At 55.9% G+C, this 19,092-nt stretch overlaps 9 protein-coding genes across 9 annotated transcripts; 4 read left to right on the top strand and 5 right to left on the bottom strand.

Annotated features, from left to right (window-relative positions):
• Positions 1-271: 271 nt before the first annotated feature.
• QBC33DRAFT_513947 (uncharacterized protein) lies at positions 272-1,738 on the bottom strand (the record flags this gene model as incomplete). The annotated part of the gene is made up of 2 exons (XM_060426020.1): positions 272-1,443; positions 1,504-1,738. 2 exons carry the CDS (start codon positions 1,736-1,738, stop codon positions 272-274), a joined length of 1,407 nt encoding a protein of 468 aa, XP_060284543.1.
• Positions 1,739-2,283: 545 nt separating this feature from the next.
• On the top strand, positions 2,284-3,039 carry QBC33DRAFT_557795 (uncharacterized protein; the record flags this gene model as incomplete). The annotated part of the gene is made up of 1 exon (XM_060429830.1): positions 2,284-3,039. The coding sequence occupies one exon, from the start codon at positions 2,284-2,286 to the stop codon at positions 3,037-3,039; it is 756 nt and encodes a 251-aa protein (XP_060284544.1).
• Positions 3,040-3,110: 71 nt separating this feature from the next.
• Positions 3,111-4,656, bottom strand: QBC33DRAFT_534598 (uncharacterized protein). The gene is made up of 3 exons (XM_060427547.1): positions 4,203-4,656; positions 3,865-4,122; positions 3,111-3,792 (listed from the first exon to the last, which is right to left on the bottom strand). The coding sequence occupies exons 1-3, from the start codon at positions 4,546-4,548 to the stop codon at positions 3,569-3,571; spliced, it is 828 nt and encodes a 275-aa protein (XP_060284545.1). The 5' UTR covers positions 4,549-4,656; the 3' UTR covers positions 3,111-3,568.
• Positions 4,657-5,369: 713 nt separating this feature from the next.
• On the bottom strand, positions 5,370-7,495 carry QBC33DRAFT_513950 (uncharacterized protein; the record flags this gene model as incomplete). The annotated part of the gene is made up of 5 exons (XM_060426021.1): positions 5,370-5,523; positions 5,886-5,915; positions 5,970-6,241; positions 6,299-7,127; positions 7,188-7,495. The coding sequence occupies 5 exons, from the start codon at positions 7,493-7,495 to the stop codon at positions 5,370-5,372; spliced, it is 1,593 nt and encodes a 530-aa protein (XP_060284546.1).
• Positions 7,496-8,791: 1,296 nt separating this feature from the next.
• Positions 8,792-9,231, top strand: QBC33DRAFT_557798 (uncharacterized protein; the record flags this gene model as incomplete). Its single annotated transcript, XM_060429831.1, has 3 exons — positions 8,792-8,878; positions 8,983-9,110; positions 9,195-9,231. 3 exons carry the CDS (start codon positions 8,792-8,794, stop codon positions 9,229-9,231), a joined length of 252 nt encoding a protein of 83 aa, XP_060284547.1.
• A 573-nt stretch (positions 9,232-9,804) lies between these two features.
• QBC33DRAFT_371893 (eukaryotic type KH-domain (KH-domain type I)) lies at positions 9,805-11,608 on the bottom strand. The gene is made up of 3 exons (XM_060423993.1): positions 10,882-11,608; positions 9,949-10,825; positions 9,805-9,885 (listed from the first exon to the last, which is right to left on the bottom strand). The coding sequence occupies exons 1-3, from the start codon at positions 11,458-11,460 to the stop codon at positions 9,863-9,865; spliced, it is 1,479 nt and encodes a 492-aa protein (XP_060284548.1). The 5' UTR covers positions 11,461-11,608; the 3' UTR covers positions 9,805-9,862.
• Positions 11,609-12,881: 1,273 nt separating this feature from the next.
• QBC33DRAFT_372311 (uncharacterized protein) lies at positions 12,882-14,292 on the top strand. Its single transcript, XM_060423996.1, has 2 exons — positions 12,882-12,923; positions 12,996-14,292. Exon 2 carries the CDS (start codon positions 13,132-13,134, stop codon positions 14,179-14,181), a length of 1,050 nt encoding a protein of 349 aa, XP_060284549.1. The 5' UTR covers positions 12,882-12,923; positions 12,996-13,131; the 3' UTR covers positions 14,182-14,292.
• Positions 14,293-14,743: 451 nt separating this feature from the next.
• Positions 14,744-15,867, top strand: QBC33DRAFT_534616 (dUTPase-like protein). The gene is made up of 2 exons (XM_060427548.1): positions 14,744-15,106; positions 15,251-15,867. The coding sequence occupies exons 1-2, from the start codon at positions 14,812-14,814 to the stop codon at positions 15,508-15,510; spliced, it is 555 nt and encodes a 184-aa protein (XP_060284550.1). The 5' UTR covers positions 14,744-14,811; the 3' UTR covers positions 15,511-15,867.
• Positions 15,868-15,954: 87 nt separating this feature from the next.
• QBC33DRAFT_577409 (proliferating cell nuclear antigen, N-terminal domain-containing protein) lies at positions 15,955-18,983 on the bottom strand (the record flags this gene model as incomplete). The annotated part of the gene is made up of 6 exons (XM_060430981.1): positions 15,955-16,555; positions 16,632-16,943; positions 17,029-17,112; positions 18,044-18,365; positions 18,444-18,873; positions 18,942-18,983. The coding sequence occupies 6 exons, from the start codon at positions 18,981-18,983 to the stop codon at positions 15,955-15,957; spliced, it is 1,791 nt and encodes a 596-aa protein (XP_060284551.1).
• Positions 18,984-19,092: the final 109 nt, after the last annotated feature.

The raw sequence follows: 19,092 nt of genomic DNA on the forward strand, positions 1-19,092 counted from the left end.
ATACTTGTCCAGTAGTCTGTTCGTCATTATCACAATGCTATACCCAATTTTTTTAAAAATCATTCTTCAGCAAGTCGAGCCACCTCTGTTCGGCTATTGGACAAGGGAGCTACTCGTGACAAGTTAAGATGAAAGAAAGATCATGCTAAAATGGCTAGTCTATTGGGAGAGAGAGAAAAGGGGGCGGGGGCAACAAAAACCTGAACAAAGGAAACACTTGAGGAAAACACACCCAATTTGACAGCCATACCCAGGACTTTGCCCGGCCATCTTACCTCCTACTTTCGATCTGCCGTGCGCTCTGACAGGCAAAAGAGACGTCTGTTTCAACGGGACTCCCGGGCATGAAATGCCTGAGCCAGCTCTTGCCCGGCTTCTTGCCGCTCTCCTTCCCATGGCTGCTCCTTTTGTCCTTCCTATCCTTCTCCTTACCTCTCTCACTCGCACCATACATATTTCCGCCGTATGGCCCCCGGCCCCTGAGACGCTGGTCATCGAACCTCGTTGCCGGCAGCCGTCTGGCTCCGGATGGCGCAGCCGCATATGCCATCGGCGGCGCTGGCGCCGGGCGTCCGGGTCGGACGCCCCCATCCCAGTCTAGACCCTCGGTGAAGCGAACACTCCCCGGCGCGCCATGCACCGCTGGTGGTCGCGTCGGGCCGCCGCCGCTCATTCTCGACCTGTGGGGCTCCACAGAGCGACCCTCGCGACTCTGGACGTGGGCGTGGCCGCTCCTGTTGTTATCCGACCGTTTACCGCGAGGCTCCTGTGTTACCTTGGTCTGGCTGCCGGGTTCGGGCGCACGGGTTCTGCTAGCTCGGTCATTGCCTTGTCTGCTGCTGCTGCTGCTGCTGTTGCCCGACCGCGTGCTGCGGCTGGACGAGTGAGTGGGGGGCTTACCGGTGGTGCGGTAAGGGTCTGCCCGTCCGGCTTGGCTGGGTGGTGACTCCTTCGGCACGGGATTTCTCTTGATGTTCAGGGGGAGAGGCGGCAAGGGCCTGGCGAGGTCAGGGGCCGGAGGTGGTGGGTTGTAGGTGGTTGAGTTCGCCGCCGTCCTCCCCGGAGTCTTGGGAGGCACTGGAGGCAGAGGCCTGGTGGGCGGGCTGGAAGGCGGCGGCGGCCAGTGGGCGCTTTGGCTGCCGTCTATCCAGTACGGCTGCTCTTCGGCAATGGCGTGGAGTGGAATCGTTGCTGGTTTAACCGAGCGACGTTGTCCACCGCCGTGCCGGTGGGATTTTGCTCCTTCTCGACCTTGGCTTGTCGCAGCCCTTGGAGGCACCACCTTCTGCTCCCTAGACCTGCCGTTGTTAACCCGTGCCTCCTCTTCGTAGGGGTTTCGTGGACGGCGCTCTTCCGGATCGCGTTCGAAGCCTGTTGTGCCCCGAGCCGAGTTGAGGTCGTATGTGATGTTTGCTTTCCGGGTACGATGCCTGCTCTCCTTATCTTGCGAGATATAAGTACCGTTGTTAAGATTCCGACGAGCACTGTTCAGGTCTTCCCTACCTTGGTGTACCCCTTTTGCGAACTGCTGCCTCAGCATTTTCTCCTGGCATTCTGGACACAGATTTGGGTCTGTCGTCCTAATTATGTTAGGCCTGCAATGATTTGGTCTCAAGCCAATGATTTTCTGGAGAAACGGCACGCGCTTGCACTGCTTCTCGTGCTTAGGACAAGTCTTAACTTTACCCCAGTATGTGTGGTTGCAGGGGAGGAAATCGAAGTACTGCTGTTCGCACATCTTGATGACTAGCCAGAAGCGATTCCGGCAAGGTATCTGAGTGCTGGGATTGCGATGAGTCTCTGAAAGTGTCTAAGGGGTGAGGAACTGAGCGCCTCGAGAAGGGAGGCTGGCATGCCTTTAATACGGACACTTCCAGGCGATGAACTAACGGCGTTGTTCACATCCCGCTTCGCACAAAGGAAACAACGACATAGTTCCCGCGCGGAACGGCCCATCCCTTGCTCCCAGCGTCTTTGTTCAGATGGAACAAACGCAGAGGTTCTCGCATCATCGTCATTGCTGCAATACCCTCATCGCCTGTTAGTATGATCAGTCCAGAAGAACCGAATCAAGCACCTTGTTCTACTCCGACATATCTCAACTCTGAGGAACAAGATGAAAGCCAAAGACGGCGAGATAAGTATAAATGGACTATCGTCCTCCTCCTTCCAATCTTCTATGTTCTCCTTCCCAAGCAAAGAGTCGAAGTCAACTCCTCAACAGACACCTTTTGCTCTCTTACACTCCACAAACAAGCAAATCCACAGACGTCCACATCCAAGATGGGCCTTCTCGACATGTTCGGAAAAAAGAAGAAGGTCAACAAGGACGAAGTCTACGAACCTTTTAGGGGTTCTGGGGAAAGCGGAAGCAGCGAGAGCTCCGCGCGGAGCCATGCACCCCCGGCCCGAGCCGGTTACTTCTTCGCCGCCGCTACCGAGCCGAGCAGCCCCGGTCGCCAGCGCGAGATCGAGGCAGTCCTGGGTAGCGAGATCAGGGTCGCCGAGATGGAGGCGAGGCGGACGGTGACGGTGATCCACCCGGACCGCCCGCCAGCGCAGCCCCAGGTCGCCAGGATGGGCTGGGCCAGCCCGCCCCCTCCGATCTCGCTGCAGCGATCCAACGCGTTCAGGCGCCCCGCGCGTCTGCAGGAGGAGAACCGCTCGCGCCCAAGCAACCGGGCTGACTACCGCGACTTGGAATACTGCCCCACGGTTGCGCTGCAGCAGCGGGCTGATGCGGTGAGGCGCCCTGAGCGTGTGCCGCGCGAGGCCTTGCGCCAGAACAACCAGGTTGCCCCTCAGGGGTACACTCAGGGGTACATTCAGGGGTACTCTCGGGGGTATTCTCAGGGAAACTCTCAGAGATACGCTCAGGGCAGCTCTCGGGGAAACGCTCAGGGGTACACTCAGGGTAACCCTCAGGACAACTATCAGGGCAACTATCAGGACAACCCTCTGGGTATCTATTATGGTACCATTCCACGGCAGAGGGACAACGCAGCCAGGCGCAACGGGCGTGGCCAGAACGAGCAGTAATGGAGTCGCTCCCGAATGGTGGAATTATCGGGCCCCTTTGGGTGCGACCCTGGGAGAAGGATGCAGGACGGGCATAATGATAGCCACCTACGTTGCTGCAGGTGGTCAAGCAGGCGTGGCAAGTTTTCCTTCCTTGTGTTTCCCTTCCGCTGACAACTACAGGCGTTTTCAACCTCTCATGAATCTCTCATGATAGAGTCTTTTCTCGTAGAGTATGTTGTTCATCCCCTGTTTCTTGGGGCTTTCTTGGACGCATTTGGTAACGTAGAAACATGTGAACAGACTTGGGGCTGATTTCGTAAAAGGTAGGTAATACACTGCAACGCAAGATCTTGGATCATCAATCTTAATCATAACTGACAAGTCTCTCAAAGTCTCTCAATCTGGCAGGTAAACGTCCCAAACTTCGCACTCTCACCATCCATAGCAACATTAGGATTCACTACAGTGAACTTCGTAACCCCTTCCTTTCCATCCCCTTCCCCTTCCAGTCTAACTTCTGGATATTGCGCAGTGTCTATCCTCAGGACTAGAGGAGGCCCACGCCACCAAGGCCACCGAGCAGCGGGCCAAGGAGGTTAGTAATGGGCCCAAGGAGGCTAGTAAGGGGAGCAAAGAGACCAGCGAAACCGCCGAGGCCGCCGGCGAGGTCGCCGAGGCCACCGGCGACACCGCCAGCGCCATCGGCGACACCATCACCAACACCATCGATGAGACCGCCGGACGCATCACCGAGAAGTCCAGTAAAGGAACCTACAGCCCGATTAGCCACTTCACCAACACGAAACTAGCTCGAAGGAGGTTAAGCAAGCAAGGGAAACTCACCACTGGCTTGGAGCAGACTCGCCGCCAGGGACGCAGTAGCCGAGAACAGCTGTCCGATCAGGGAGAGCGCCGACGCTGCCTGGGTGGGGTCGATCGTGCCGGTGGACAGGGGATCTGTGGCCGCCGGAAGGCTGGCGAGGGCCTTGCTGAGATCGCTGATCTTGCTCCTGAGCTCGGGCATGACGGCCGAGGCGGAGGCGCGATTGGCCGTGGTGGCGGCGCCTCCGCCGGTGGTGGTGACGCCCTGCAGGAGACAGTCTGCGCGGAGGGACGACAAAGGTTACGGGGTCAGCTTCGCTTCTTCTTCTTAACTGGAAGGGGACGTGTGTGTCCCTTACTGATGTTTGACACGAGGGCTAGGACGGTGGAGACTAGGGTTTGGAGCTCCTGGAGGCTGTCCAGCCCCGGGAGGTCGGGGAGGACTGCTGCCTGCCGCTTCGCGAGCGTCGAGCACGACGACGAGTCGGGGGTCGCCGGAAGACCGGCTGGGGGGGCGGGGAGGCTGGTCCCCGTTGGTACGGGAAGTGAGAGGACGCCGGTCCCCGTTGGTACAGGGAGTGAGAGGACGCCGGTCCCCGTTGGGAGGGGGAGCGCCGGAAAGGTGGTCACGTCATCGCCTTGTGGGGCGGGGAACCCGAAGGAGACGCCCGCCAGGCAGGAGAGGATAACAGCCGCAGGCTTCATGATTGGTGATGTGGAGATAATGAGTTCGGGGGGGTTGTGGTTGCGCTGCTGGGAGATGGGGTGGGATATGTCAACTAGTCCTCTGGTGGCTGCTGATGGCTTCTACAGTTCCCGGTCTGCTTGGATGGAGAGTTGACTACTTATATAGACCGCCGCCGGCTCTCCTCGCTTCGCATCCTCCGAGTTTGGAAATGCGCTGGACTTTGGGTTGTGTCGTCATTGTGGCCGACTGGGAGGACGACTGTTATGTTGATCAAGTTCAGGAGGCGGGGTGGAATGCAAGATCTTCAGGCACCGAAGGAGAAGTTGATAACGCTATATCCAAATAAGTGCAGTTTGAACCGATCGCCATGTGTGATGGAAAATAAATAAAAACAAAGCGAGACCGGGAGGGAGACGGAAGAATAGAAGGCTGGAATGCTGGTGGCCAACTCCCTATTTCGCCGCAGAATCGGCATCGGCCCTTAAACGGAACAACAAGGCGTAGTGGAATGTGGAGGGAGTCGATATGGGAAAGAGATCCGCCATTTCAGGACCGCACACGTGGTAAGTTCTCAACCTCTGACAGACAGCTATTCTATCCTCGTGGGTCTTAATGGGCTTCCCTTACAAACGCCCGATTTAATGCAATGGAGCTCTTATTTCGATCTGCCCCTTCTGTCGATCCAAAGGGGGTCACGATGAATTGTCCCAGCAACTTAGGCTGAGACTACACACAGGTACAACATATGAGTGAGGACGTCCGCTGATTCCAACAATTAAGCCTCACCAGGAACGATCAAAACCATCGAGTAATCAATTATCAGCGTAGAAGAGGACAATCAATGCTTACTCAGTTTCACTCTTGTTGTGATCTTCATGAGATCGCCCTGGTTTCTAATCTTGCTCCCTTTGCTAATGACGGTCTGTCGCCATCCCTCTGCTAAGGGCTTCCAATTCACCTTTGTCACTTGGAAACTGGCGATCCCAACGTTGCTAGCAGGAATAGATGCCAGTATCACAAAGCTAGCTTCTTTCCCTGTCAATCAACTCAAGGGAACCAGGGGAACCAGAGGTACCGCTGAAGCCGGGCCCGTCCAAGGTTTGCCTCGACAACAACGAGAGAAAGGAAACCACACCGTGACATGCCCTTTGTTTGTTTAACGGTTAGCTATGATGCATAGACAATGTTAGCTGGCTTGGGGGACTAATGGTTGGTGAACAACGCCAAGAGTGAACAAGGACACGCCCGGATTAGATTTTCTCCAAAAGCTCCCCGGCACGAGCGCAATACAGCCGAAACCGGCGACGGCGTCACCGATCAGGAACCCTCCAAGGTTCCCGGCCGTAGGGCGTACCAAGAGTTGCACCGAGACCAGACTCCCAATCTCCAGGGACAGTCAGCAGCCTCCGCCGGCAATTCAGGAATGTCTTGGACAGACCTCCCTACGGACGGGTCCCACGTCCTGTAGAAAACATGTTCCTGTCGCATAGCCGGCCCGTCGTTCGGGGTGATAAGGTACAAGAACGTGACGTGGTTGAGCTTCGAGGCCAGCTGCTTCTCTTTCAAACGGGCTTCATGACTCAAGAAGACGCGGGCGGCCAGCGTGGCCAGCTTGTCCGGGTGCGGCAGCTCCACATATCCAAGGATGAGTAGCCGAACAGTGACAAACCTGAGGTTTATACAGGGCTTGATATGATTCTCTAAGGTGATCTACGGACCAAAGATAAGTACTTCTGTGTCTACATGCCGAAACCCTGCCTCGCTTACCTGTGGATGGTGGAGCCAAGAACTGGAGACTCGTTCTAGGGTGGGAGCACACGCCTCTGAGCCGTCCAACTTCAGGGGTTTGTGAGAGTGGATCAAACGGTCTGCCATGATGTCTAACGTCCGCCAAGGGTGATTAGGGATGGATTCGAGAAGAGAGTCCGCAGAGTAGGACCCCGATATTCCGATGTCCCTGAGGCACGGTGGCTGGATCGAACAGAGGTGACGCATAAGGGCTACCGCTTTCTCAGTGACGTTGCCTACTCTCAGGCTGCAAAGGCCAGCGGCAGGGATAAAATACCACGCGCAGGAGGGTAGTCGGTAGTCGTTATAGTCCATCTGCCGTAGAGTTAGGGTTCGAAGTGCACGGAGGTCTGTCAGAGTCGAGAAGTCCACTTCGGCCATCTCATCAACAGCGAATTCGCTCAGCCGCAGGAAAGGCTCCCCATCCCTCCGTGTCCCGGCAGTATCGCTGCTCAGCAGCCGATCAGACACAATACGGAGAACGTGGCTCCAAAAGCTTGTCACCCTCTCTGCACAAACGGCCAACGGTACCTGCATTTCATGGGAGGTGCCGACAAGGTTGGTGACCTCGAGTTTACGGAGACCCGGAGAAGCTATAATTAGTTCCGCAACGGCTGGTGCCTCGCGGAAACCAGGGCCAACCAGGCTGAGGCTCTTGAGGTTCTTGAACCCAGCAACCATGGACTGGAACCAGGGTAGGTGGCCCTCACTTGGGTTGCGGTCGTGACTCGCGCGGATTTGAGTCAACGACAACGAAGAGAACGTGGGGCATGACTTCAAACGCCTCAGAAATTCTGACCGTTGTTTTCTAGATAACACCTTAGAGGTGCGCACCCGGGTGTGGGAAAGGGAAAAGGGCAAGACGTACTTCTTCATCGCAATCGGCCAAGAACAGTTGGCCCCTCGTCGAGCCCACATCTGGAGATGGAGGCTGACAATATTGTCGTCGAAGTCCAGGCCCAGGAGGGCCTGCCCATCATACCGCCCTTTCTTTCCATTCGGGGGCCAAGCAAATTGCCAATCCTTGTGTAGCATGGGCTGAAACAACTGATTGAAATTTCCGGAAACCCGACACAAGTTGACCAAATCCGAAGGGCGTAGATAATGGGCGATTAGATTGAAGACGTCGAAGGAAAGCCTCTCAATGGGAGGATGCTGGTCAAGAATTGCTGCCATGTCTGTCTGATTAAACAGTCTAAAAGCGTGTACATTAGCACGACGGAGTTGCATGCTGGCAGCCTTGGTCAGTGGCGGTCAATGGCGACAGCATCACTTTCAACGAGAGCCAGAAGCCGGTATTGAGCTTCTCGATACTGAAAGACCTAGAAACGACAATTATTCTATCTCTCGATGGGATGAACTGATGAACCCAGGGAAGGTTTGCCAAAGGAAAGTCCTTAATTGGTATACATACGCTACAGTTTCTGCTTCGATATCAAGGGACAGTGAGCAACAAGTACGCCGTTTCCAAGTCAGAATGCGGCCCAGTTTGGTGGTTGTAGTGTGTACTACGTACCTAAATGCAGATGTCGTCGAGGGCCACGTGCAAGCATACCCCTGTCGCCTGGAATCATGTGACCCACCTACAGCTTCCGGGACCCACAGCCAAGCTCTACTCCAGAGTTACTCTGCATCTCACAATGTCGTCCAACGTCATCGGCACGAGACCAAGTCTCGAACTCACCCAAGAGCTCCTTAGTCCATTAGCACGTATTAACGGAACGAATGGAGGTGGGGAGGTACTCTGGCCGCCCTCGAAGTGGAGGTCGATTACTTGAGCACTTCGCGTACCCCAAGTTTGAACTTTGATACCTTTTCCACTTGTGCCAGTTTGGAATCGTCTTGTATGACAAGTGGAAAGAGTAGTCAGGTACGGAGTAGAAAGAACCATCGTTCCCAAGTCCTAGCTGCAACTCTGAGCAGGTTCAACTGAGGCCAAGAAGTGATATCTACTTGTGGCACTTACAGGAGGCAAACACATACGCGTATTGCCTAGCTGCTTATTGATCCAACCATCGCAGCCGTGCTACTAGCCAAAGCCTGGGAAGCACTAGTGTAGCACACTTGCACGCCTCTTTGACAATGAGAGATCTCTCGTTGGTTGCCCGATCCGCAGTCAGGCCACTCCCAGTTGCGGGGTCGTCTGCGATCAGATGTATCACCTGCCGGTGGTGACTGCAGGAACGTCTGTTATACACAGGTTGAACTTCGAACTTTCGAGTACCACACCTGGAAGTGACATCAAATCATGCCATGGCTTGTAGAGTCTCTTCCTCCAAAAAAGCCCGGACCATCCTGATTGGTGAAGTCATGATGATCGTCTTGTATGCCCCTGGAGGGGGGCTTATGTGCTTAAATCTCCCCTCTCATCCTTTGTCCTGTAAACTTCCTCCTTTACAGTCCCCAAGATAAAAAATAAGACGTTTCCGACGAATCTTCGACAAACAGCAGTAACATCACCAGGTGGAAAAAATGGCCGACTCGACAAACACCAACAACAACGCCATGCGCACCGAGAGATCGGGGTCGACGTCATCTACTGGTTCTTCTCCGCGGCGTGTAAGTGACCCCCGGCTTCCCCCCTCCCCCTCCTCCCCCCAATCCGCACCACACGGCCGCCCAGCCTGTCGAACATTTTCTAACCTTTCGGAATCACACAACAGGCATCTAATGGATGGTTCGAGAGCCTCAACGCCCAGAAGCGCAAGGACGACCCCATCTCGGTCGCGAGAAGGCGGAGCATGAGCGAGCAGCGCCCCAAGGTCGGCTTTTTCGGTCAGATGTGGAACAAGTAGGTAGCTCCCCCATCGGGATGGGAAGGCCGGCATGACGAGAAATTGTATCGATTTGGACAGAACTAACACCGGTTTTCCAGTTACGTCCACGGGTCCGACCCAAAGTCCAACAAGTAGAAGTGCCTCAATATGATCCATCCTCTGTTGTCTTGCTGGCTTGCGAAATCTGGCGTTTATTTGGGGTTTTGATCACGGGGCGGATCCTTATTCATGGGCCAGACTGTCAAAGCAACAAGAACACGACGATTCGGGAGTTTTCATTCGCAATTGTGTTAGTCCTGAATGGAATGAGCTTCGTCCAGCCCATTACATCCGCGTCTTGAGTACCTAGGGTATCGGCCGTCATGATATCGGCCACTGGGTCCTACAATCACCGGTAGCCTCCGAACGGGCCATATCCTGCCTCTTCTCTTCTGTTCTGTTTTGGGAGGACAGGAGCAGGCAGGTCCTTGCTTTATGCAGCCGGACAAAGAAGTTAGCGTGCAATCCAGAGCAGCGGTGCACTTTATGTTTCTTGTTAGGAGGGAGAATGCAAGGGGCGACAAGAGTAGAAGAGAATGCGTGTCATTAGCAAAGCAATATGTGTGTGATCAGCTACCAATGCATGCCATGAACTGGAAAAGACCCCCATAAAACTGTTCTTTTCATAGCACAATTACTGCCTCCCGCCCCCTATCTTTCGAGGCCTGCGGAAACCCTCCCATCGTCAATTAGATGCCGGGTCTCAATAGAGAACTCTGGTAAGAGGCTAGATTCGATGCTTCTCGCTCTCTGTTTGTAATGAATTAGCTTTTCTGTGTGCAACGCTTAAATGTTTGGAGCCGTAGAACTCACCCAGTCGCGAGTAGAGCATGTAGAGCGCCATGCGGTTGCATTCCTCTGTTCCGGTGATGGTCACCAAGCGCTCATTGCTGTTATCCTGCGGCTCATTAATCTTGATGACGCTGCCGCTGATTTGCCGAATCTCGTTGATCTTCTGGCCACCCTTGCCGATGATTGCCCCGACCATGTCATTGGGGATGAATATCTGCTGGGTGAGGGGAGCCCCGGCGACTGCGCCACCATGCACAGGCTGGCCCTGCGGTCCGGGATGAGCCGGCACGCCGGCGTGTCCAGCCGCGTGTGGCGACATGTGGGTGGGCGCACCGTAGGAGCCGCCAACCTGGGCCCCATAGTGGATGGGGACGGCAGCGCTCGGCTGCACCTGATGGGGGTGTCCGTGATGCTGGGCATAGGGATTAGGAGGCATTTGTTGAGCCCTGGGGTCGTGGCGCCTATTGTAGTTGTCCCGATTGCCGTAGTTGCCACCGGCGGGCTGAGGGAGATATGGGATCACCTGCATGCCGCCGGGAACAGCACCGGCAGGGCCACCACTGCGAGTCGCGTATGCAGATGCAGCAGGGCCGCCAAAGCGCTCGTTCAACTGCTCCAGAAGGGTGCTTCCAACGTAGTACGTGGCGATGTGGACGGCGTCGGCAACACCCATTACCACAAGCGAGCGCTCGGTGGACAGGGGGAGGCACGAGTCCGACGCATTAAGACGGGCACCCGACGCTTCCTGAATCTCCTTGATCCTGCTGCCGCCTTTTCCAATGATGGAGCCGATCAGGACGTGCGGAATAAGGAGGCGAAGAGGATACGTCTTGGAGTGGGCACTTGAAGGCTCGGGCAAGGGCTCATTGTTCAGTGTGCGGATGATCAAGCCAAACGCCTGTACGGGATTAGCTCAGAGTAATGGACATGTCTTCTTGTGGGGAAGGAGCTTACCTTCGCAGCCGCGTCAACAACACCGCTGACGGTCAGAATGCGCTCAACTGCTCCCTTCTGGTAGTCGCTGACGGTGCATTTGGCTCCGGACATCATTCTGATCTTGGTGACATTCTCGCCACCCTTGCCGATTATGGTGGCGGCCTCTGGGCTGGAGATGACAGCTCTGATGTGGATCCAGGCAGTTTCATCATGCGCATTGGCAGGAGGGTTTGCCTGGGTCTGGGGAGCGCTTCCGATGGTGGAGGTGGTAATCGGCTTCACATCGGCGGCATCGGTAACATCGGGAGCATCTGGAACAATGATGTCTCCTTGGCCATCTGTGGGTTCCGACTTCTCTCCGTTTGCCTTCGTGGTGCCATTGGATTCCGGCGCAGCAGGAGCAGCAGCGGTAGCAGGAGCTTGTTCCGAGGCCGCGGCGCCGTTGGTTTCTGTGGTCTCCTCTTTCGCCCCGTCGTCGTTCCTCATAACTTTATCCAGAGCTGGGCGCTTTGCATCGGGTTGGTCGTTCCGGGAAGGTGACGAGGCCTCTTCAAGAGGGCGCTTGGTCGATTGACCTGGCTGCGGTGATGCAGACATGGTGGGCTAGATCTCAAGATTCACTTCGCGGTAGATGGGGATGGTGTGATCAGATTTTCGAGGCGCAATGTGATTGAATTTCGAATCTTCTTATCTACACGTTTGGGGCTTTCGGAAACGTGCAGGTGTAGGGGCGGATCGGGTGGAGGTGCTGGAAGTTAGGGTCGCACTTGTGCTGAGGTCAAGCTCGGACTGGTTCAGGACAGTGCAAAGTGCAAGTCTGGGCCGTAGTAGGATGGACGGTGAAGGCGAGAGGTTCGGGTGGTGGTGGTGGTGGTGGTGCTGGAGGGCATGCAATGACAAAGAAGCCCTTATTTCCTGAGTGCCGCCTGGCGCTCTTCCAGAGTGTTGAGAGTGGTGAAGACGAGACAACCAGGGGTGGAAGTGGAGATGACTGGGTTGAATGCAGACGACGGGTAGGTGGAGAGATGAAAGATGTAGGAGGAAGCAGACCCGAGAGGATTGAAGTCAAGGTGAGTGGTGACGTGAGGAGACGGTGGTAAACCTTTGAAAGGAGCTGGGCTTTTTTTGCAGGAGCAGTATCTCAAACCTTTGCTCGTCCAAATGACAGCAAACACGGTATTTGTTCCTGCCTCACAGGTTATGTAGGTTGTTAAGTATGCGCAGCCCTCGAATGCTACAGTCCGGCTACAGGCTGGGATCGGAAGCCGAGAGGGACTTGTGCTGAGGCTGTTCTTTGCTGACAGAAGGGGGGATAAGCGGTGCTGATGTTCGCCGGGATGGAGCGTGGCGAGCGGAAACGGGGAAGGGATATCGGGAGCCGGGACTCGAAGGCACGGAGTGTCGAGGAGGCTCCTCTGGGTAAAAAAGAAGATGAGACGAGGTGGTGCGTGCAATTGCAGGCCGAAGAAAAGAACGAGAGATCGTCGGTCTGTAGGTGGTTGTAGGTCCACGGAAGGGGTTGGAGGGAGGGGTGAGTAGGTTGCTGGGATGTCTCGGAAGGGGTTTTGGAAGGAACAAAAGCTGTTGCTTGATGTGCGCGATCACCAGGCCTCAGGCTGCGGGGGCTATGGATCGGGACATCCTGGCCTGACCACCACCACAGGTTTTGACTTTTCACTTGTCTATGCTGTATGATGATTGGCTAACTTGCTCAACTGGCATGTGGGTGTGCCACCTGCAGCACTGACCACCTATCAACGCTCATCAGTCCACCACCGTGATGGATATGGAGCTGCTGCTCTGGCAGGCACGCGCTGAATCCGGAAGAGCTGCCCGCTGAGATTTGATACAGAATATAATGAGGCTTTCCTTTGATTTCCAGCTCCTGGAATCAATTACCCTGCCTCACTCGACACTTGCTTCGTCACGATAATAACCCTCACTGAGACATCCCGGCAGCACAACGCTGTTCAATGCTGCAATTAGCCAGACAGCCGCGGTTCATTGTGGAGACCTGTGAAACAGCTTCAAAGGATATCCAACCCTGAACTACGGATTAGGTAGGTACCCTATCCATTTCAGCCGCCCGGCTGGATCTTGACTGAGCCATAGAGCCCTGCTGAGTAGTACAGTACATAGCAAATGCGGTAACCCAACAAAACACCCTGCTGTGGTACTCGACCAGGATTCCAGGGGACGCGTCCTAGGTCATATCTACCTCGAAATCTAAGCAGAAGAAGAGGTTGTTCTTTAGTAGAACGCGTCAATATGGATGACCTTGCTGTTGATCTCACAGCCGATGATCTTCACCTGGGCAATGTGGACCGCACTTTGAGAGAACTCCAGCGCATGGTCAAGGAGCATGAGGATGCATTGAGCCAAGTATGTTTCGAGTCCAGGAGTTTGTCACCGTTTACTAAGTATCTCCAGCTGCGAGCCAGTTCGGAGCACCATTATCAAGGGAACATCGATTCAGCCAAAGCTTCACTGGATATTATGACCAGTGCGCACGATGCTGCCGCCACTTCGGCCCCTTTTCTCCCATCCCATGGCTCTGTCTTACCAGCGCTACTTGCCTTGCGGAAGACTCACCAGACCACCGCCCAGTCGAGAGCTTATGCGACCTCCCAGGGGGCATCCTTGGAGAAGGCAAGGCGACAGCTGGAGCTTGAGAAAGCCAATCTTGAAGATCAGAAGGCTCTGCAAAAGGCACTCGAGGACCGTATTGAGACTCTACGCAATGGGCTGGAGACCAGTCAGAAGAAAACACCTGAGCAGGTGGCGCAGGAACGGCTCGACGAGCTGAGGCAAAAGAAAACCCATTATGACAGGGAGACGTCGAGGTTTCTCAGGGCTCTCAACAAGTTCATAGACGAACATCTTGGTGCGATGTTGGCTGCTGAGGAACTCGGCGGGCCGGTCGTTGGTGACATGATGGATGTCGACACCGACGACCTGGGCGCCGGTTTCAACGCGCAAGGGAAGCTGAAGAAAGCCAAGGCGAACCCGGACGAGGATATGCGTCAACGGCGGATTGATGATATCTGGGGAGGTGGAGGCGGTGAGCAGGCGCAAAAGAGAAGGAGAGATCGCGAGGGCGACGAAACATCGGCGGCTGGCGCGGAGATGCGTGAGTTGACTGAGCTGCTGCTCAACAGCTTGATGGACTCGGCCGGAGATTCTTCTGCGGCTTACGTGCGTATCCCTAGGGAAACTGCGGCGGCAAGGTTCTTGGTCCGGTCTAAAGTGGCCCAATTCCACCCCAGGGATGCCACGAGGCTGAGACTGGTAGACTTTGGGCGGGACCTGGACGACTAGTGATAGGAGGGGAGGAGGAGGAGCTGTTACACGCATAAGCAGATCCCCCGCATCTGCCCCAACTCCTGTCGATCAGCTTGTGAGCCCCCGGAACACATGATCGGAAATCTGTGAAAGGGTGTTTGGATGGTTCGAAAGCGAAAGCCGCAGGGCGCGGCTTCAGACGAACTGGGATTTTGGCACCTTTGCCCCTTGCTGCCATCTTGCAAGCCCTAGGATTGATGATTGGTCTCTCAACCCTGTTTAGATACCCGCAAAAGTCAAGCTTACAACAAGCCCAGAGGGCCATAATACAAAGAAAATCCATACTAAGTTGCCCAATCCTGCATACCCAGTTGGCGATAAGCATTTCTCTATTCAGGACGGATTCAGGACGGATTCAGGAGAAGTTAGGTAGCAAGAAGGGATGAGGCCGGCAACCAAAAGGGCGATTTACATAGTACACAGTGTGGTGGTGCCTGACTGCAATTGACCAATCACAGTTGACCAATCCCTCTTATCACGACGCGCTGCAGGTCGCAGTCACCGCCTTTCCATTTAGATAAGGAAGTGCAAATGGCGGTGCCCCCCGACCAGACCAACTGGGCCCTCTTCTCCCGTCCTCCATAGACTCGTGCGTCCAAGTAGATCATGACCGCAGAAACCGTCAAATCCCCTCCCACCTCACCCCCAGCCAAGCGAGCCAAGACCGAGACCTCCACAGCCATGGCGGAACCATCCAGCAACGGCACCGTACCGATCACTAAGGTCGACCAGTCGCCGCCGCTCCTGATCAAGAAGCTGTCCGGCAAGGCGCGCGTCCCCACGCGCGGCAGCGCCTTCGCCGCCGGTTACGACATCTACGCCTCCAAGGACACGACCATCCCCGCCCGCGGCAAGGCCCTCGTTGACACCGACATCAGCATGGCCGTCCCCGATGGAACTTGTACGTAGAGCCACTCGCTGCCCCCTCCCATCCGCTTTGCCCTTCCAAACAGAAAAAGGGGAGGGAAATATAAGGAGAAAACAGGAGGAAAACAGGAACAAAAATCAACAAAGCTGACACCCGCCCCCCTCGCCCCCTTTCCAGACGGCCGCATCGCCCCCCGCTCGGGCCTCGCGTCCAAGCACTTCATCGACACGGGCGCGGGCGTCATCGACGCCGACTACCGCGGCCAGGTCCGCGTGCTGCTGTTCAACCACGGCGACGCCGACTTCGCCGTGCACGAGGGCGACCGCGTCGCCCAGCTCGTGCTCGAGCGCATCTACAACCCGCCCGTCCTCGAGGTCGCCGAGCTCGAGGAGAGCGTCCGCGGCGCCGGCGGGTTCGGCAGCACGGGGGCTAACTGAGGGAAGGAGACTGCGCATTGGGAACTTGGAACTGGGATTGGGAACCTTGGGGTCTGGAGGGGACTGGGACGGCCGGCTCCACGTTATCGACTAATAGGGGTAAACGGCGCCGCGGTGTGTGTGTCTTATCTCTGGATCGGATTGCTTTTTTTTGTCACAGCTTGTTGCAGTGGAAATACTACTTGTAGGCAACGGGAGAACCTGGCTGGGTGTGGAAATAGATGAGTATCTCGAAAGGGTGCTCCCTCAGCGCTGGACTTGGGGCTCCGCCCATGGTTAGAGAGGATATCCTAGAGACATTGACTTGGCCCATGTGGCAGGAATATGAACGGAATGCAGTGCTATGTTATCCCTTGGTATTAGAAGTAACAAGCTATGCTGCCTCTCTACCTTCTATATGCCTCGCAGTAAGTCTATGTACCCCCCATCTATCGCGCCATCTTGCTACATCCCTATCGCCCGGAACTGCACCTTCGGGGCTCGCAAGCTATCCAGGTTCCTCACCAACCTCAGCTCAGCCGCCCTGCTCTGCAAGAGATGCAGCTTCTTCCGGTCCTCCTCCTCCGTCCCGGCCCCCGCCCCCGCCCCCTGGGCCATGGCCGCCCTAGCCCTCTCCATCTCGGCCGTCATGGCCACGCACGTCTTGTCCAGCACCTCGTGCATGCTGGCCAGGACCTTTTCCGCCGCCCTCGCGAGCGGCAGCTCCGCCGCGGCGACCTCGTCCCCGCTGGCCCACGACTCGCGCCCCATCAGGCCCGGCACGGCCAGCGCGGCCTCGCGCATGCGCGCCACCATGAGCGCCGCGAACATGTCGCCCGTGCCGCTGAAGTAGCAGTCGAGCGCCGGGAAGACGATCCGGAACGGCCGCGCCCCGCGGCCCGACGTCATGGTCGAGCCGACGACGCAGAGGGACCGGTCGGGCCGGCCCGGGTGCTCCAGCGACACCGAGGTGATGACGATGTGCGGGATGCCGTACCGCTCGTGCATGGCCTGGATGGCCTTGCCGAGGGAGTCCATGTCTTCGATCTTGACTTCGGAGAGAAGCCTAGGCAGTTCAGCAGACTAATTCCGAGTACCCTTGGTTGCGTAAGGAAAGGAAGGAAGAAACAGAAAACTCTTACTCCGCCTCGAATTGGTTGGGCAATATCAGGTCGGCATGGTGGACCAGGTTCCTGTAGGCGGGGACGACATCCTGCGCCACGTAAAGATTGCCATTGTCGCCCATGACGGGATCCAGGACCCAGAAGAAACTGCCAGGCTCCGACTTGGCCCTCCTCTTGAGATCTTCCGCTATGCGCCCGACCGCCTCGACTGCCGCAGCACCGGGGATGTAGCCGGAGAGCATCATGTCGAACCGGTCAAGATACGACTGCCGGAGCCCCTCGTACAGGTCCAGAATCTCCTCCGCCGATACTCTTGTCCCCTTCCATTGTCTGTAGCCGGTGTGGTTACCTGGTGGTGGGTATGTCGAGTTAGATACGGCATCACGGCTCGGGCAGGAACAGAAACCGTCTCGACGAACTGAACTGGACGGTGTTCAAGGCAGCAACCTCACAACCAAGCGACTGCATGGTAAACACCGCGATCTTGTTGCCCACATTCCTAGCCCCGTCGTGTCAGCAGTGTGTTGCTGCCAGCGTGCTCCCCCTGAGAGACGACAGACTCACCCGGAGACGACCTTGGCACTCAATTAGCATGGGATCACGATAGGACAAATGCAATTTGCTCTCCCTACATGACTAGCGATCGCCAGAACGCGAGTCTCCGGAAGCGGAGACTCCCCGCTCATAATGTGGTCGAGGATTCGGGAAGACGACGAAGAGTATAATGCTGACGGTAACCAAGTGTCGAGGGGGTATATTTCCAAAGTAGTCAAACACCAGGAACCGCAACCGGGATATACGAGGTCGGGTATATGCCTCAATTCCTAATCTCAGTCGTCTTGGTCAAGCCCTTGAGGACCTATGGATATGTATGTATATGTCCGACTGGAAAGGCGACGAGGAACCAGTTTTGTTTGCCTCTGGTGCCTAAGAATGACTAACAAAAACCCACCACTGAAAGCTGCTCGAAATCAAAGAGTCAGGAGTTACCTCTAGGTACTTACTCAAAGCACATTTAGAGAATAGGGCGTGGTTAGCTGCAGATGCCCCGCCAGAGGGCAGGGTGTGGTGGAGTCGAAGGACCCCGCACTAACCCAAACCAGGAGGGACCCCTCGACTTGCCCCTGTGCTGGTATCATCCAATCTTGACTCGTACGCACTCAAGTCACAAAAAGTAGGCAGTCTGGCAGTATAGTTCAAGGACCGCAGTGCAGATTGGTCAAGGATCTCATTAGTTACCATAGCATGCTTTGCAAAGATTCATGATGTTCCACCATCCACCACGGCCACACAACAACAATACAAGCCTGTACTTTTTAAACGTCTTGCGCCGTGGAGTTGTTGCCCTTGCATATCCCACACCGCCGTTACTCCTTTTACTCCTCGTCGCCAATCTGTATCCCAGGGTTAGCTCAATTCATAGAAATCACTGCGGACGTAAACGTACCTTGGGTGCCAGATAGAATCGCAAATGGCTGTTATTCGCCGTGTCGCTACCCGCCAGGTTGTACTCGACCAGGAGGGGAACCTCGTTCGACAGGCAGATCTTGACTTGGGCGGAGAGCGTGGACGCCTTGCAGAAGTTTGTCAGGTATTTCAGGGAGAACGTGAGCGAGACTGGCTCGCTAAGCGAGATCTCGACGCTCTCTTGGGGCTTTTCGACATTGGTGTGGTTTCGTAGGGTGACGGATCCATTGCCAATATCGCCGTTGCACGAAAACTTGACGCCGTCCTTGGCCGCCTCGATTGTGACTATACCGCGCCATCCCCGGTTAGCTGATACTCTTACATGGTTATGTAGATGGATATATATATAAGATGCCGCCATACCAGACTCGGACATGGCCATCAGATCCGTGCAAATCCGCCGGAACTCGGCAGAGGGCATGGAAATGGTGGCGGAATACTCGGTGTCGGGAATGCCCAAGTGCTCCTGGTCAATGTCCATAAGCTTGAGGTCGTACTCAGAGATCCGATCGTTCGCGGAGCTTTCGAACACGAGGTTGAGGCTGTCGGGCGCGTCCTCCGCCTTGAGGGTCAGGATGTCCTCGTTCTGGGCGGCGCGGAGGACCTTTGTGAGCGACGTCAGGTTGACGCCCAGCGCGATGTTGCGGTCGCACCGGAACGGCGCGAAGGCCTCGGCTTTCAACGACATGGACACGAGCGCAACGTGGCTGTTGTCCATCGCCTGGAGCGCAATACCGCTGTCATTGCAGTCGAAGTTGCAGTCCTGCACCAGATCCTTGATGGCGTCGACAACCTATCAGGGGAGCTGTCAGATACGCGGCGCGATGGTGGGCAGGAAGGAAAAGCTCGAGTTGTGCGCACCTTCTTCAGGAGGCTCGCCTGCTCCAATCGTGCTTCCAACATGGCTGCGACCCCGTTAGACGATTGCTGAGATGCCGGGGCGGGGCACAAGTGAGAGAGCAGGTGAGAAGGGGGACGGGGGGCAGATCTCACTGAAATGTGCAGCTGTTTG

This window comes from Phialemonium atrogriseum (genome assembly GCF_030411735.1).
Source record: "Phialemonium atrogriseum strain 8032-3 unplaced genomic scaffold QBC33scaffold_9, whole genome shotgun sequence".
Taxonomy (NCBI): domain Eukaryota; kingdom Fungi; phylum Ascomycota; class Sordariomycetes; order Cephalothecales; family Cephalothecaceae; genus Phialemonium; species Phialemonium atrogriseum.